The sequence below is a fragment of the Crinia signifera genome, chromosome 2 (genome assembly GCF_055691185.1).
Source record: "Crinia signifera chromosome 2, ASM5569118v1, whole genome shotgun sequence".
NCBI classification, from domain to species: Eukaryota; Metazoa; Chordata; class Amphibia; order Anura; family Myobatrachidae; genus Crinia; species Crinia signifera.
The window spans coordinates 369,488,180-369,501,932 of NC_139218.1; the positions used below are offsets into that span (position 1 = coordinate 369,488,180).

Genomic DNA, 13,753 nt, shown 5'->3' on the forward strand with positions numbered 1-13,753 from the left:
CACCTGAGATGCTGTGCAATCCCGGTACCTTGAGAAGAATACTGGCACCTGATTGTTTCTTGAGGTGGCCATGGAGGTCTACTTGTGGCATACCCCATCTTTGCAGCAGCTCCATAAATACCTGTTTGTTGAGCCCCCATTTGGTTGGAATGCAAGCTCCTCGGCTGAGTCCATCTGCCCATTGATTGTTTTTCCTGGCCAAGAACACTGCTCTGATGCTTGTGATGCGCTGTTTGGCCCAATTGAACAGCTTTGTTGCCTCTTCCATCAGAGTCTGGCTTTTTGTTCCTCCTTGACGATTTACATAGACATGACCGAACGATTGTCCGATTGTATCACTACCTCTTTTCTGCACAGTATTTCCTGGAAATGTTGGCATGCCAACACCACTGCCGCCATTTCCCTTATTTTTGAGTGTTTTTTGCTCCACCCTTCTGACGTGCCTTGGGTGGTTCGAGAGCCACATACTGCTCCCCAACCTGAGCTGCGTGGTTATTGTTATCTGCTCGCCTGGCAAAAAAGACTTCCCTTCCACCAGTCTTTTTCTGTTTTGCCACCACACCAAGTCTCTTTTTGCCAATTTTGACAGCATTATTTTCTGGGACAAGTCCTTGGAATCCCCGTTCCATTGTTCAAGAAAGCACCTTTGTAGTTTCCTGGTATGAAGCCTGGCCCAGGGAGCCGTGTCCAACACGGCTGCCATCAGTCCCAGCATCTTCATGCAGTTGTCTGAGGACACCACTGTCTTCCGGGACATTGCTCTCGCTGGTTCAACTCAAGCTCATTTTCTGAGAATCCATCATGCACCCCAGAAACTATCAGTCTTGTGGGAGTCAGATGACTTTTGCCAATGTTGACCAGCGACCCGTGATGTTTGAGACAATCTATTACTCTGTCGGTATGCCTTTTGACCTGTTCCTCGGTGTCCGCTACTACTAGGAGGTCATCCAGATTAGCAATTCCCTCCTGTCTTAATTTTGCTATTACTATGATAAGGATCTTGAAGAAAGTCCTCGTAGAGCCACAAATTGGTAATCTTTTCCTGCCACAAAAAAAAAAAAAAAAAAAAAAAAGAAGGAACCTTTGGTGACCTGGAAAAATTGGGAAATGCAGATAGGCATCCTTTAAATCTATGGATGTCATGCAAGCCCCTTTTTTTTAGGTTTGTAAGTATAGATCTTATAGACTCCATCTTGAACGGCCTTACATGTACGAACCTGTTCAGGCGTCTCAGGTCCAAGATGGTCCGAAAACCTCCCGAGGCCTTCTTCACCATGAAGAAAGATTTATTTTTTACATTTCACTGAAGCCTGCATGGATCTCAATGATTGGGGCCTAGTTTTTCAGACAGCAATCCTGTCTGCCTTTGCAGTGCCACGTGTTTGTGCCGCACACTTGTGTGGCTTAGCATAGTTATCCAGCTACCTCGGTGCAACCTTTTGCCCTATAAATAGTGAGGTGCAAAGTGGTTAAAATTGTCTGGAAATTAATGTTATTGGAGGTGAATATTACTCTAGGGGCAAAAAATAAAATATTGTGGGCGTTTGACCATTTTCCTAAAAAAAATCCAGATCCAAAGCTTTTCACCACCGCTCGACTAAGCCAAATCCAAATCTTTGGCCCCAGCACTCAACCCTAATCATTATATAGTGACGGTGTCCAGATTTTGGGGCGGAATGTCACTCTAAGACACTTTTCCCATCAGAGGTACTGCACATACTATGTAAGAAATTTAATTCACAAGTTGTACTGAAATATTTAATCATAATTATTTGACAACAGCTTGAAAACCACTACAACTGTCCAGTCCTCTGCCAACACAGATGGCCAGTGCAAATCCGGTCCGGTTTAGTCAGTAGATCAGCCACTAGTCCGATTACACAGATACGCTGTTCTCAATCACACTCGGGTCCAAGTAGGGATATGGCAAATGCATGTTCTTGTTCCTCTCTTTAATGGAGCGGGAGATCTCAGCCAGCTTCTCCTGGAAATTCTTTATGAAGGTCTGTGGAACCGCCTCCGTAAAGCGCACATTGGGGTAATCCCCCAGACGTCTCTACAGGGGAACAGAGAATGTTAAATAAAAGCCTCAAAGTTATTTCAATGAATAAGTCCCTTCACCACCAAATAACAGTGATATGCACATACATAGATGGTGGGATTGCACTGGTTAGATCAGCTGATTTAGTACTTCCTCTTCTGAGCATATTACAGTATTCATACTGGTCCCAGTACTCACCCGGTCCATTGGCTCTTTACTGAGCAGCCACACAGTGGATATGCCCAAACTGGTAGTGTTTACTTCAGGCAATGCAGCCAGGATACTCTGGGTTGTGCTGACCCCTTTTACTGAGGGAGAGGGGCTTCTCATCGATGTGGGACCATTAGGCATTAAAGTATAGAAGTCAGACTGCAATGAAACCAGACAGGAATGCTTTAGACCAGAAAAGGATAGACAACACATCATAATACATTACAGGCCACGCTACTGTGTAGTGCAGCATTTCCCGAACAAAATTGGGTTGGTTAACAATTGTTCAGGTTTTTATGATGATCTCAATGGTTATGCAAAGGGGACTTCATTACTACCTCAGTCTGTTTGATTATCCATCTGGATTTAAAAAGCAATTGCCTTTAAACCTGGAATGTATTGGCAGAGTATGGGAAACTACTGTAGTGCATTGTGTTTCTGGAACTACTGTATATAGCAGGCATTCCCAACCACAGTCCTCAAGGCACACCAACCGTGCAGGTTTTAGTGATATCCAGGCTTCAGCACAGATGGTTTAATCAGAATCCCTCAGATACTAATTAAGTCACCTGGGCTCAAGTCTGGATATCTACAAAACCTGCACGGTTGGTGTGCCTTGAGGATCGTGGTTGGGAATGCCTGGTATATAGGCTTAGCACATTATCTAGTGCACATTGTCCTATGAAACATACACAAGTGGTTTATAGAATATACAATTAGGCTTGTGACATGTATGTTACAGTTTAGAGTGTTGAATGCACACAGTATATTTATAATATGGATGCCTAATGTAGAGAAATGTTGCACAGCACAGTTTAGGGTCAGCAACCCTGTAGGTCAATGTCTCCAATGGTTGATCTCAAATTTGTCAATATGGTCTACAATTCTCCAAATCAAGGACAGAGTATGAAATGCACCACATGGGAGTATACTGCAAACTGGTGATATTCAGTCACTCACCTGACCATTGTTGACAGCTGCATGCTGAGCAGAACAAGTGAAGATCACCATGGTCAGGTACTTAATCAAACAGGCCTTGGTCGTCAAGGAGGAGGGAATTCCTAGCAAATGGAATAAGCCATTAGTCATCTAGACCTTTCCTATACACTGCTGGAACATTCAAGGTAAGATCTGGACCATCACATTTGGTGCTGTATGACTTGATAATACCAGGATTACCATCATTTCAAAGATCAGGTTGGTTTAGTGTGGACATTATGATCCAAAATCACCGAACAAGTCACTAACCTGTAGATTTATACTCCAAGAATCCCTCTTTGTAGATCTCAGCCACCCAGGCCTGAAGTTCTGGGTCTGTACTGACCACCACATCACTCTCATAATAGTAATTAACAATATTGGATACAAAGCTGAAATGGATAAAGAGTTACAATGAGTGAATAAAGTATGGGTGATGTACATAAGGGATTACAGGGTGTGGAATTTTAGCTGACCAGATATGTTGGCAACATTAGGGTTTCTACATCCTATTCACTGACCAGGTTGTGACAAATCATCGACCACATGTTCCACTATTTATCTCCCTCTGGGTGGTCAGCTAGAAGGTTTAGACCTACCTCTCCACAGCCAACCAGATCTTCATCCCATCCTCCCTGTAGAGGTAATTGGGAATGGCCTCCAATCCTCTTGCCTTGATGTCATCAGGGAGACAGAGGCTGCTGTAAGTGACCTCTTCCATTGCTTTTTTCAGCAGTACTGGAATCCCTCCTTTCCCAGTTACTATTATCTGGAAAAAATAATTACAAGAGGGTGGATGTTTGTTCCGGTGCAATACTGCAGCTGATATATTTAGGCCAGGTGTGTGATTTAGGGTTTAACTTGCATATAAAATGTTAGCTTTTCTGTTACCATTGTACAAGAAAAGATTTCACCTTATCAAAGACCCCATCATGACCAATGAGAGTAGATCTGGCAATGATATTGATCTCAAGGGTATAACGAAGATGTGGAATTATTAGCTGAAAGAGAAAGATTGCCATTAGGATCCCATCCGATATAGACCTTTATGGAGTAACAAATATATTTGAAATACAGAACACACCAGAATACTTTAAATTAATTATTGCTCTAGCATTAGCAGTCGAGTCATCCTTACGTAAAACCAGACTATGTTATGAACATTAATGCAAAATATCAAACCAATGACTAGTACAGGTATTTAGTCTGAAAGTTAATGCAGTACAATGGTTCACTGCCTACAACAGAAGATAATGTGACAGTACTATTTTAGTTGACTCACACTGACCTATCGAATGGGTGCAAGGTGTGCAGTGCACAGGGTTTACATACACCCTTCAGCCATAAAATTATTCTTACCCCCTCTATGTCCAACCTGCGGCTGTTGTGAAACTACACATCCCATCATGCCTTGCCACAGTTTTGCTATTAGGGAATGTTAATACTGTGGCAAGGCATGCTGGGATGTGTAATTTCACAACAGCTGGAGGGCTGCAGGTTGGACATGCCTGATTTAGAATATACAGCACTGCCAGACCTAAGGAGGCCTGCTTAGTGCCTGCACACATCCTTATAAACCACCACTAGTGACCGTTCCTAAGCCTCCACATTAACAGGACAACAGGGGCTCCACATATATGCCAATGAGGAGACTGCCACGCCATATCAATATTGGGAAGCCAGATCTCACCTTGTACACTGGGTGGCCCATTGGAAGTTGTCTGGTGGTTGCAATGTTGAAGACCTCAGCAAAGAGATGAGTACGGAGAAGGTGAGTGGCCACTTGATGCACCTGGTAGTCAGAATTGCGCACCCAGATCTTGGCCAATAACCAGTCACATTCAGAGTCACTGGGCAGGAAGACTGGAGAGTGCTCTCCTGGGGTTTGAGACAACTGTAAGAGACAGGATGATTATATGGTATTAGAGGTTTAGAAGTGGGCCGCAAATCTGCACATGAGCCTATTTCATAATTAAGCTTTAATGCATAAGATTTATCTATATCCCTACAGAATGTGTTTAAGTTTCACCTACACAGAGTGCTATTTTTCAGCAAGAACTCAGTTCTTGAACCTCTAATTAAATATGACATCAGTAACTAAAAATGTACTTTCCATAAGAAGTTTTATTTTAAAGTCACCTGTGAGTGCCTTTGTTTCTAATTATATATATATATATATATGAAATGCCCAGCACTCATCCGTACTTTAAACAGCTTGTGCGGTGCACGCAATCCTAAATAGAGAAAATATGGCAATCACTGTAGTATGGGGCACTCGTCAATCAGACAGCAGGTACATCGCAAATAAATCAGCCAACAGGCAGTGCGGTAAGTCAACGTTTCGGGTACTCAAACCCTTTATCAAGACATGTCTTGATAAAGGGTTTGAGTACCCGAAACGTTGACTTACCGCACTGCCTGTTGGCTGATTTATTTGCGATGTACCTGCTGTCTGATTGACGAGTGCCGCATACTACAGTGATTGATGGATATTATATTTTTTTTTTTTCATTGATCCACCCCCAGACCTGAAGTTCCTGGACCTATTTTTCCAGAAAAATAGTACTGCCTATACAATAGTAAGACATATGCCATCCACTATCCATCAAAAGGTTGAAGTAATTACTAAAATAGGATATTGCATCTACTTTATAGAAGAACTATTTTATGGACCTAGGTGAGCGCAGATTTTGGATAACAAACCGCAGAAATGCTGGGTCCTGTGTGTGACTTGTCTACATGCCTGAGAGAAGAACCGACTATGGGTTTTTAAAAGGGGGAGGAAAAAATAAATAAAAATATACTAACAATACTGTACCAGTTCCATGAAGGATGTATGCAGCAAGTGTAATGTTAGCATTACTGCTTCACAGCACAGAGATCATGGATTGAATTCCCACCATGGCCTTAACTTTTTTTTTTTTTTTATCTTTTGCATGGGTTTCCTCTAGAGGTAGGATGGTTAGTTAGCCCTGAGCAAAATGTAACTAGTGTTTATAATCTAGATTCCCTACCACATGTGAACTCCACTGGGACAGGGACTGATGTAAGTGGCCAAATATACTCTGTAAAGCACTGCAGAATGTGAACTATATAAATAACTGGTAATAAAGGCCAAACAATTCTGCCCAGTAACAATTAACCAAACTTTTTTTTTTTTTTTTTTTTTTTTAGGAAGAATGAAAATGGAAGCATATAGGAGAATCACCTCTGTGAGGACTTGTGTCCATCTGGACCACCCACCATCTCTATCCAACAGTTATTTATGATTGACTGATCCATTAACCTCCAGCAACAAAATACGCTGTGACTGGGGCACTAGAAGCTGTGAGGATACGCGGGAGCTACAGACAACTGTATAATCTTAATGAGAGTCCTGCAACTGGTTGTGTAATGTACAACACTGACGGGTCTCGTTCATGGCAATCTCCTATTTTACTTCAATTTCCCATCTATGCATAGTGCAAACACAGGCAAAAGGCAGCATCCCTGCCTAGTCCAGATTCTATAGAAAATGTGGGTCCAGGAGTAAAATAACACATTCGTTAATGTTTACATATGAACATAACCTTTATCTGAACATTACCCTTCCATGTCATCATATTGCAGTGACATACTAATAAGCTCTTATTAGAAATTGTTGTGACCTCAGAAGGATAAAACATGGTTCCAGTTAAATCTTTAAGTTGACCATGACAGGAATGGTGTAAATAATGGGTCTGTTGTATATGGACACCTGAAATACATGTTTCTATACACACCACATTAACAATAATCCTACAACTACGATGTTGCCTCAAATATAAATGTAAGCAGACATTAGAAGACTTGCCTGGATGGCTATTGGGATAAGCTGGTCTTCAGGAGTTCTCCACAGTAGACACACAGGGGCAGCGATATATTGTTGCTTTCCATTTACAGAGTTATTGGCAGGGACCCCATGCAGCAGCTTGTAATCTGCCAAGTAGATATTACCTTTCTGCAAAACAAACATGTTTATTGCAGTGCATCTGGGTCAGTAGCCATGCTTTTGGGCTACCTTTGTTTCATAGGAATAGATACAAAGTTCTTTAGCCTCAATTTCCAGAAAGACCCCTCACCTTTAGTTCTGTCTCAAGAGTGGTGGTGGTCCCCAGAGATGCAGCCACCATGTTGCAAGTAACTGGGAAGTTCTCAGGAATGTGGGAGCATTTCCTGATGAGTATAGGGTTTATGCCATTCAGGTATTGGCTACCAAAAAAGGTATCCTCCTTCCACATCTCAGCTACCACATCTGGGGATAAAAGACATGGAGGAACATTTGATATCATTTATTGCAGACAGAGGGACTACTGGGATAGCTCCGATCTTGCTTCTTCTACAAGAGCACTTTAGTCATATAAGCCGAGTGCGTCATATGACTAAAGAGGTGACAGACAAGAGGAGCTTCTGTTACTCCCTCATCCAAGATATTCACCTTACAAGGAAACTGCCAAAAAGTACCTGAGTTATCAAACCCTCTCAGACAGAAGACCCGTTTGATCTCATCTAGATCAGTCCATGATTTTGCACTTGTGAAGCCTTCCAGTATCATTGCAAGTCCCCTACGAAAGAAATTGAGGATTCAAATAAACGGGTACCGGACGTGGTCCCGACAGACGTGATCCCGACTGTCAAAACGCAGACAGGTGCCCGACAGCCACCCACTATTTTCCCTCCTGGAGTCCATGACCCCCATAGAGGGAGAATAGAATAGGTTGGGCTCACCAGGCTGTCGAGTCCAGGCAGTCAGGAACCCTATACCATACCCAAATAGACTACAGAGATTTACTAACATGAAATATTATTAATATGTCCCATAGCCCTACAAATACATACACTGAATTGGGGACAAACCAATTTAAATTTCCACAACTACAAAAAAAAAAAAAAAAAAAGTGGGATTTGCAAATTGTGATCTAAAGCCCCATACACACTAAACCAGGGGTGGCCAAACTGGTCCTCAAGATCTACCAACTGTGCATGTTTCCCAGGCAGCCTGCGGATCTATAGTAGGAATGAATGCAGCATGTTTTAAATTGTGACAGTTAGTAATGACTACAGCTAGGTAACCTGGAAAGAGTGGATCATTGTTAGATCTCGAGGACCGGTTTGGCCACCCCTGCACTAAGCAATATAGTAAAAGATTTCTCAGAAGGGACCTACTTAGCAAAATGGTGTCATTATATCACCTAGTGTGTACAGATTAACAATGGTGCTCCGGTACATTGCCCATCCCTTCCCTGAACATGTACAGATAATGTAGGTCCTTGTAAATGACAGCTATGTTGCTCCCCCTCCATCACTCACAGCAAGTGTGTAAGCACTTGCTGATGTTGGCACCCAACAAATATTGCCACAAGCCGAGATTGTTCCTGGAAAGGCACTTGGGCATGGGTTCCAAAGCCCCGTACACATTAAACCATTATATTCCTGACAAAACCAAAACCAAGACAATCACTAAGCAAATAAAACAATTATAATACTAACAGGTTACAGGGGTTGTAAAAACAAAGGACTATTTGGCCAGTCACGTAAAGAAATATACATTATGGATATACAGAACTTCCTACTCAGACTAGATACATACACGGCCGACTTGGAATGCTGGAAGCTGCTCAGTTTTAGGAAGGAGTACTGGTCATTACTGGGCAGTTCCTCAACCTTGTCTACAGCAATGCAGTGAGGGGCACCTTCTGCATAACGTTTCCACCTGCAGGATACATAGGTTAGTAGTATAAAAGAAATGCAGGATTTTACTACATGGACCATTCCTAGATGTAGGGATTATAGAACAGTTTCTCTCAATGGGGCAGATGTATTAAGCCTTTTGAAGAGATTAAGTGGAAGGAGATAAACACACAGACCACTTTCTCTTCACCAGGCTGAATACATCTGCCCCAATGTTTTACAGCCAGTGGGATCTGTTTAAATTAACGAGGCAGCTTAATGTAGAATAAGCGACCCAAATGAAATCAGTTATTCTTGAAAGAACTGGCTCAATCTGCAAAGGCTCAGAGACGGGAGCGGAGATATTTCAGACCTAGTCACATGACAGCATAGGATGAAGACATATCTAAATTGGTAGTAACAGTAGAGTTCATGCTAATGAAAGCTACACATAGCAAACATGTAAGCCTATCATGGCCACAACTCCCTTGGAAAGTATTCCCTTTTAGGGAGGCGCCATCATAGATTTAATGCATTCCATCACAGAGAAACAGCAATAAAGCTGTAAATCGGCCACTCACTTGTGAGTTTCCCTCTCCTTCTCCAGTTCCTCTGTCCGTTGTTTCTTTAGTAGTGGGTGAGTATTGCTGGATAGTATGATGCCTGAAACAGAACAGATCCCAAGTGTACCATAGTCAGCCTGGTTTATGGATGGTGATTCCTCTGTATGCAAGATCAATACTGTGACTCCGTAAGGGAAGTGCCCATACATGGAAACCTTCCCACCTGTAGTGTTACATGTGTGCTAGCTAGTGTTCAATCAATCCCAGCTGTATAATAGACAGTACTGTACACCAACAGGGAGCTGAAGCTCTTTGTGGTCATACATTGGTTTAAGCAGGTTTACCTATCCCACAATGAATACCACCCACATGGAAGAGATCCCCAGGGAGCACAATACAAGTCTGGATAGAATCTCACCCTTGCCCTCGGTATTGCCACAGTCATTCCCGTAGGTATCCATTGGTGAAAAGGGAACTGGTAGAGCCGACCATTAGGGCAGGTCACATTGACATAGCAGCAATACCAAGCAACTGTATTAAAGTTATTGTAGGTCTTTGTTGACAGCTGAACCAGCAGGAGCTCTCCAAGATCTTTCTCTGTGTCAACTTCAAAGTCAGTCACCTGGAAAAGCAGAGCGATGTCTGAGAAACATGCACCGAGGAACCACAGAACATCACTATGGATCAGGGGATTTGCAGACAGAATTTGCAATGTTTGAAGCAATGGGGTTGTGATTTATTCAAAGCTAAAATATATAAATATATAAAAATATATACACACACACATTTTGTTCAGGTAAGTACTTACACTAAGGGCATCAGCACACATGGCTAACGCAGCATGCCCTGCGGCGGCGTACTCTGCACATGCGCAGATGGACTCCCGGGTCACAGACCCAGAAGTCCAGCACCGGATCGCAAGGGACAGCTCTTATCGCAAGAGCTGTCCTTTGCGTTAATGACCACATATGTAAGAGAATATGCTGTCATTAAGAATGCGGTGGCCTGCGAAGGGGGGCGGTAGAGGGCTGCGGATGGACTGAACAGTCCAACGATCAGATACAAAGCTCATACATCATGTAACAGCTTATATTACTGGTATTATGAGCATACTAATACTCACAGCTCCAGGTCTGAAGTTACTCCACTTATGATCCAGGGGATGTTTAGCACTTTCTCCCAGGGTGCCCAGAAGAACAATGGAAACTTGGTCACAGGTCCCAGCACTCAGGTCAGTCCCTGTAGCAATCTTTAGCTTGTAGGTCCCCATGTCTTCAGGTAATGTCTGACGGAGCAGCGCTGGAAGGAACGAGGCCAGTCAGAAATAGGGATAAATTACTAAGGGCGGTATTGAATCCGGGATTCCAACTATTGGAACATACTGACAGTCAGAATCCCAGGCCATTTCCACAAAGCTTGAAAGATACTCGATAGGTTGAATTCAACCTTCTGCCTTTTGAGTGGTGAAAACGGCCATGAAACATGGAGTAACAGCAGTGAATTTGGCAATCCATGGCCGTTTCCAACAAAACAGATCCAACTTTAACCCCTTGAGTGGTGGGTTTTGCTGGGGCAGGACAAACCTACCATGGCAGGTTTGTCCTGCCCCAGCAAAACCCACCACAGATCATAAGAGCCCACCCCCCCTCACCTTCGCTCTGGCATATGTACACCATAGGCTGAGCTCCCCTGCCCCAGCCACTAGTCATAACAGTGACCACAGGCGGTAGGCTCAAGGATGGTCGCTGTGGCTCAGGAGGACTCAGGTGCCTGAACTCCTAAGCGCTCCCAAGTTCCACCGAACATCCTCGAGCCTGCCGCCTACGTCACTGCTGTAAAGTGAATGGCGGCTGGCAGAGTAGAGGTGATAAGGGGGTTGTGATGGAGGGGCTCTAGAGGGTGCACACCTATTGCATATTAGTGGTATACCCGGAAATTTTCCAGGCATACCACCTAAAGGGTTAAAACAAGTCGGATCTGTTTTCCCGAAATCCCCTTTAATGCTATCAGAAATAGCAGCATTGAATAAGTGGCAGGCGTTATTTCCCATTGGGAATAGTGGCTGACATTGAATACACCCCTAAGGGTTCAAATTTGTTTTGTGTATGACCCTCCATTGATTCTGCAATGTCAAAAATATATCTTGTCTGAATGAACCATCAGAAACAAACAGCCATCATTTCATATCAGAGAAAGCTCAGATTTAGTAACCATCAGTTTTGTAAGCCAGATAGAAACCACAAACAGCTGAGCAAAATGTACAACATAAATAATATATAGCCCTGCCTGTGGGTGTAGTGATTGGCTGAAGCACTGCAAAGCCAAGAACGATCCAGATTTACTGATGTTCTGATGGCCCCCTGCAGGAAGAGGTGTGGATCCTATTGTCAACCCGACTTAGGTCGACAGGGGTTTTTTCACCACGCCTTAGTGGATGGTAGGGCATGAAATACCGCCTGCCGGCACATGTCAGCTCAAAAAAAAAAAAAAAACAGTGAAGAACCCATGTTGACCTCATGACCTAACCCATGTCAACCCAATGCATTTGTCGACCCAACAACACGACTATCCCTGCAGGCAGCTCTGTATGCTAGGGAAAGTTGGGGCATGGTGTAACATCTTTGGGCATAGCAGAGGTGATAATGGGTAAGGGCAGAGCAGGGGAGGAATAAAGATGGACTATAATGTCCAGCAAACCTGCATGGGCATGATCACACTTGGAGAACCACAAATGCCAGCATTCCTGGACAATAAGGAGGCAACTGGTGTTTGTTGTCCACAACAGCATTATCAACTCTCAATTGACCATTAGTCTCATCCACTGCCACCGGGACACATGGAAAATCCCATTTTGTGTTCTACCTTGGGAGTAGGTGGGATGACAGCATTTTTGGGGAGAGCCTGACTGCAATTCCAGCCCTTAGCTGAGCAGCTTGTGGATGGTTAGTGTGTTTGCATATAGACCACACACACGGCATACTTGCCAACATAACCCATTCCAGTAGGGACACAATGCTCTATTCCTGGACTTCCCTATTAATTCATGACTGCCATCACCTGCTTTGAACAGGATAATTGCTAAGAAAGGTGTTCCACCACAGGTGAGGGTAGTCATAAATTGAGAGAAGTCCAGTAACAGCATTGTGTCCCTCCTGGAGGGGGTCATGTTGGGAGGTATGACACTGTATAGGAAAAGGGTCTCTAGACTGCACACACCAACTGCTTGTAATGGGAGGTGCTACCTTAATGAGCTTTATAGTTATATGCAAGGGGATGGGGGGGGGGGGGGGGGGGGTGTCACATTTGTGGGAACATACTACCCTAAAATAATCATAGCTAAAATAATAAAAGCCACAGGACATTATGAGTTAAATATAGCTGTGAAGTGTTACAGAGCATTGTGTAAGGTGAAAGCAACTACTCAATGTTTGAAGAAAATTTAAAAAACGTTGGAAAAAAAAAAAACATGGATGAAAGACATACAAAGCAAGTGGTATAGAATGTGAATCTACACGTTAAGTAGTGATGCCCTAAAGTGACAACTTCAGGGGTCCCACACCCAAACATTCACCCCAAGAAACCTGCCACTATAGAGGAGAACTTACTTTGGATTGTGCCTGAATCCGTAATGAGCAGTCAGTGCTAGGTCCCTGCTTATATACCAGTGAGTGCAGTGGGGGAGGGGCACTAATCTAGACTGAGGCAATCTCCAACCTCAGGTGTGTAGATATCCCCATACCATAGAATATATAGGCCCTTATTCTGATCTCGGCGGTACGGCCCGCGTGCGGCCGTACCGCCGATGTTTTCACTCTGCACATGCGCAGAGGTCACTCTGCGCATGTGCAGGCGAAATCGCCGCACACAAATTTTATACGCCGCAAAGGGGGCGTATAGGGGCGTGAGGGGCTTAATACCCTCATTTCCCTATGCATACGCCCCGCGTTTCATGGGCGTTCCCGTGCAAACGCGGGGCGTATGCATGGTAATGAGGCTATGACGCCAGTGATGGGGGCGGAAAGCTGACATCGCCGGATGTCAGCTCTCCACCCCCATACAAGCTTTCACACGGACGATTGTCCGTGTGGTCTAAGCTTGCGTGAGCGGGGGGAGCGTGCGGCCCTGCCTTCGATGGTCGTCGACCATCGAATGCAGGGGGCAGCTCCCACCATGGTGGAGGCGTACGCCCCACCATTTTCATGCGGATCGCCAGCCGTCCGCGTACGGACGGCCGTGGCGATCCGTCTTGTAGGCGGGGATTGGTTTGTGCGGC

The 13,753-nt window shown here is 44.0% G+C and overlaps 1 protein-coding gene across 1 annotated transcript; it reads right to left on the reverse strand.

Moving 5' to 3' along the window:
• Positions 1-1,743: 1,743 nt before the first annotated feature.
• LOC146058064 (hydroperoxide isomerase ALOXE3-like) lies at positions 1,744-13,187 on the reverse strand. The gene is made up of 15 exons (XM_083170027.1): positions 13,086-13,187; positions 10,604-10,779; positions 9,938-10,102; positions 9,499-9,620; positions 8,838-8,960; positions 7,712-7,812; positions 7,330-7,502; positions 7,062-7,208; positions 4,920-5,123; positions 4,144-4,230; positions 3,829-3,998; positions 3,500-3,621; positions 3,212-3,312; positions 2,240-2,410; positions 1,744-2,056 (listed from the first exon to the last, which is right to left on the reverse strand). The coding sequence occupies exons 2-15, from the start codon at positions 10,748-10,750 to the stop codon at positions 1,877-1,879; spliced, it is 2,013 nt and encodes a 670-aa protein (XP_083026153.1). The 5' UTR covers positions 10,751-10,779; positions 13,086-13,187; the 3' UTR covers positions 1,744-1,876.
• Positions 13,188-13,753: the final 566 nt, after the last annotated feature.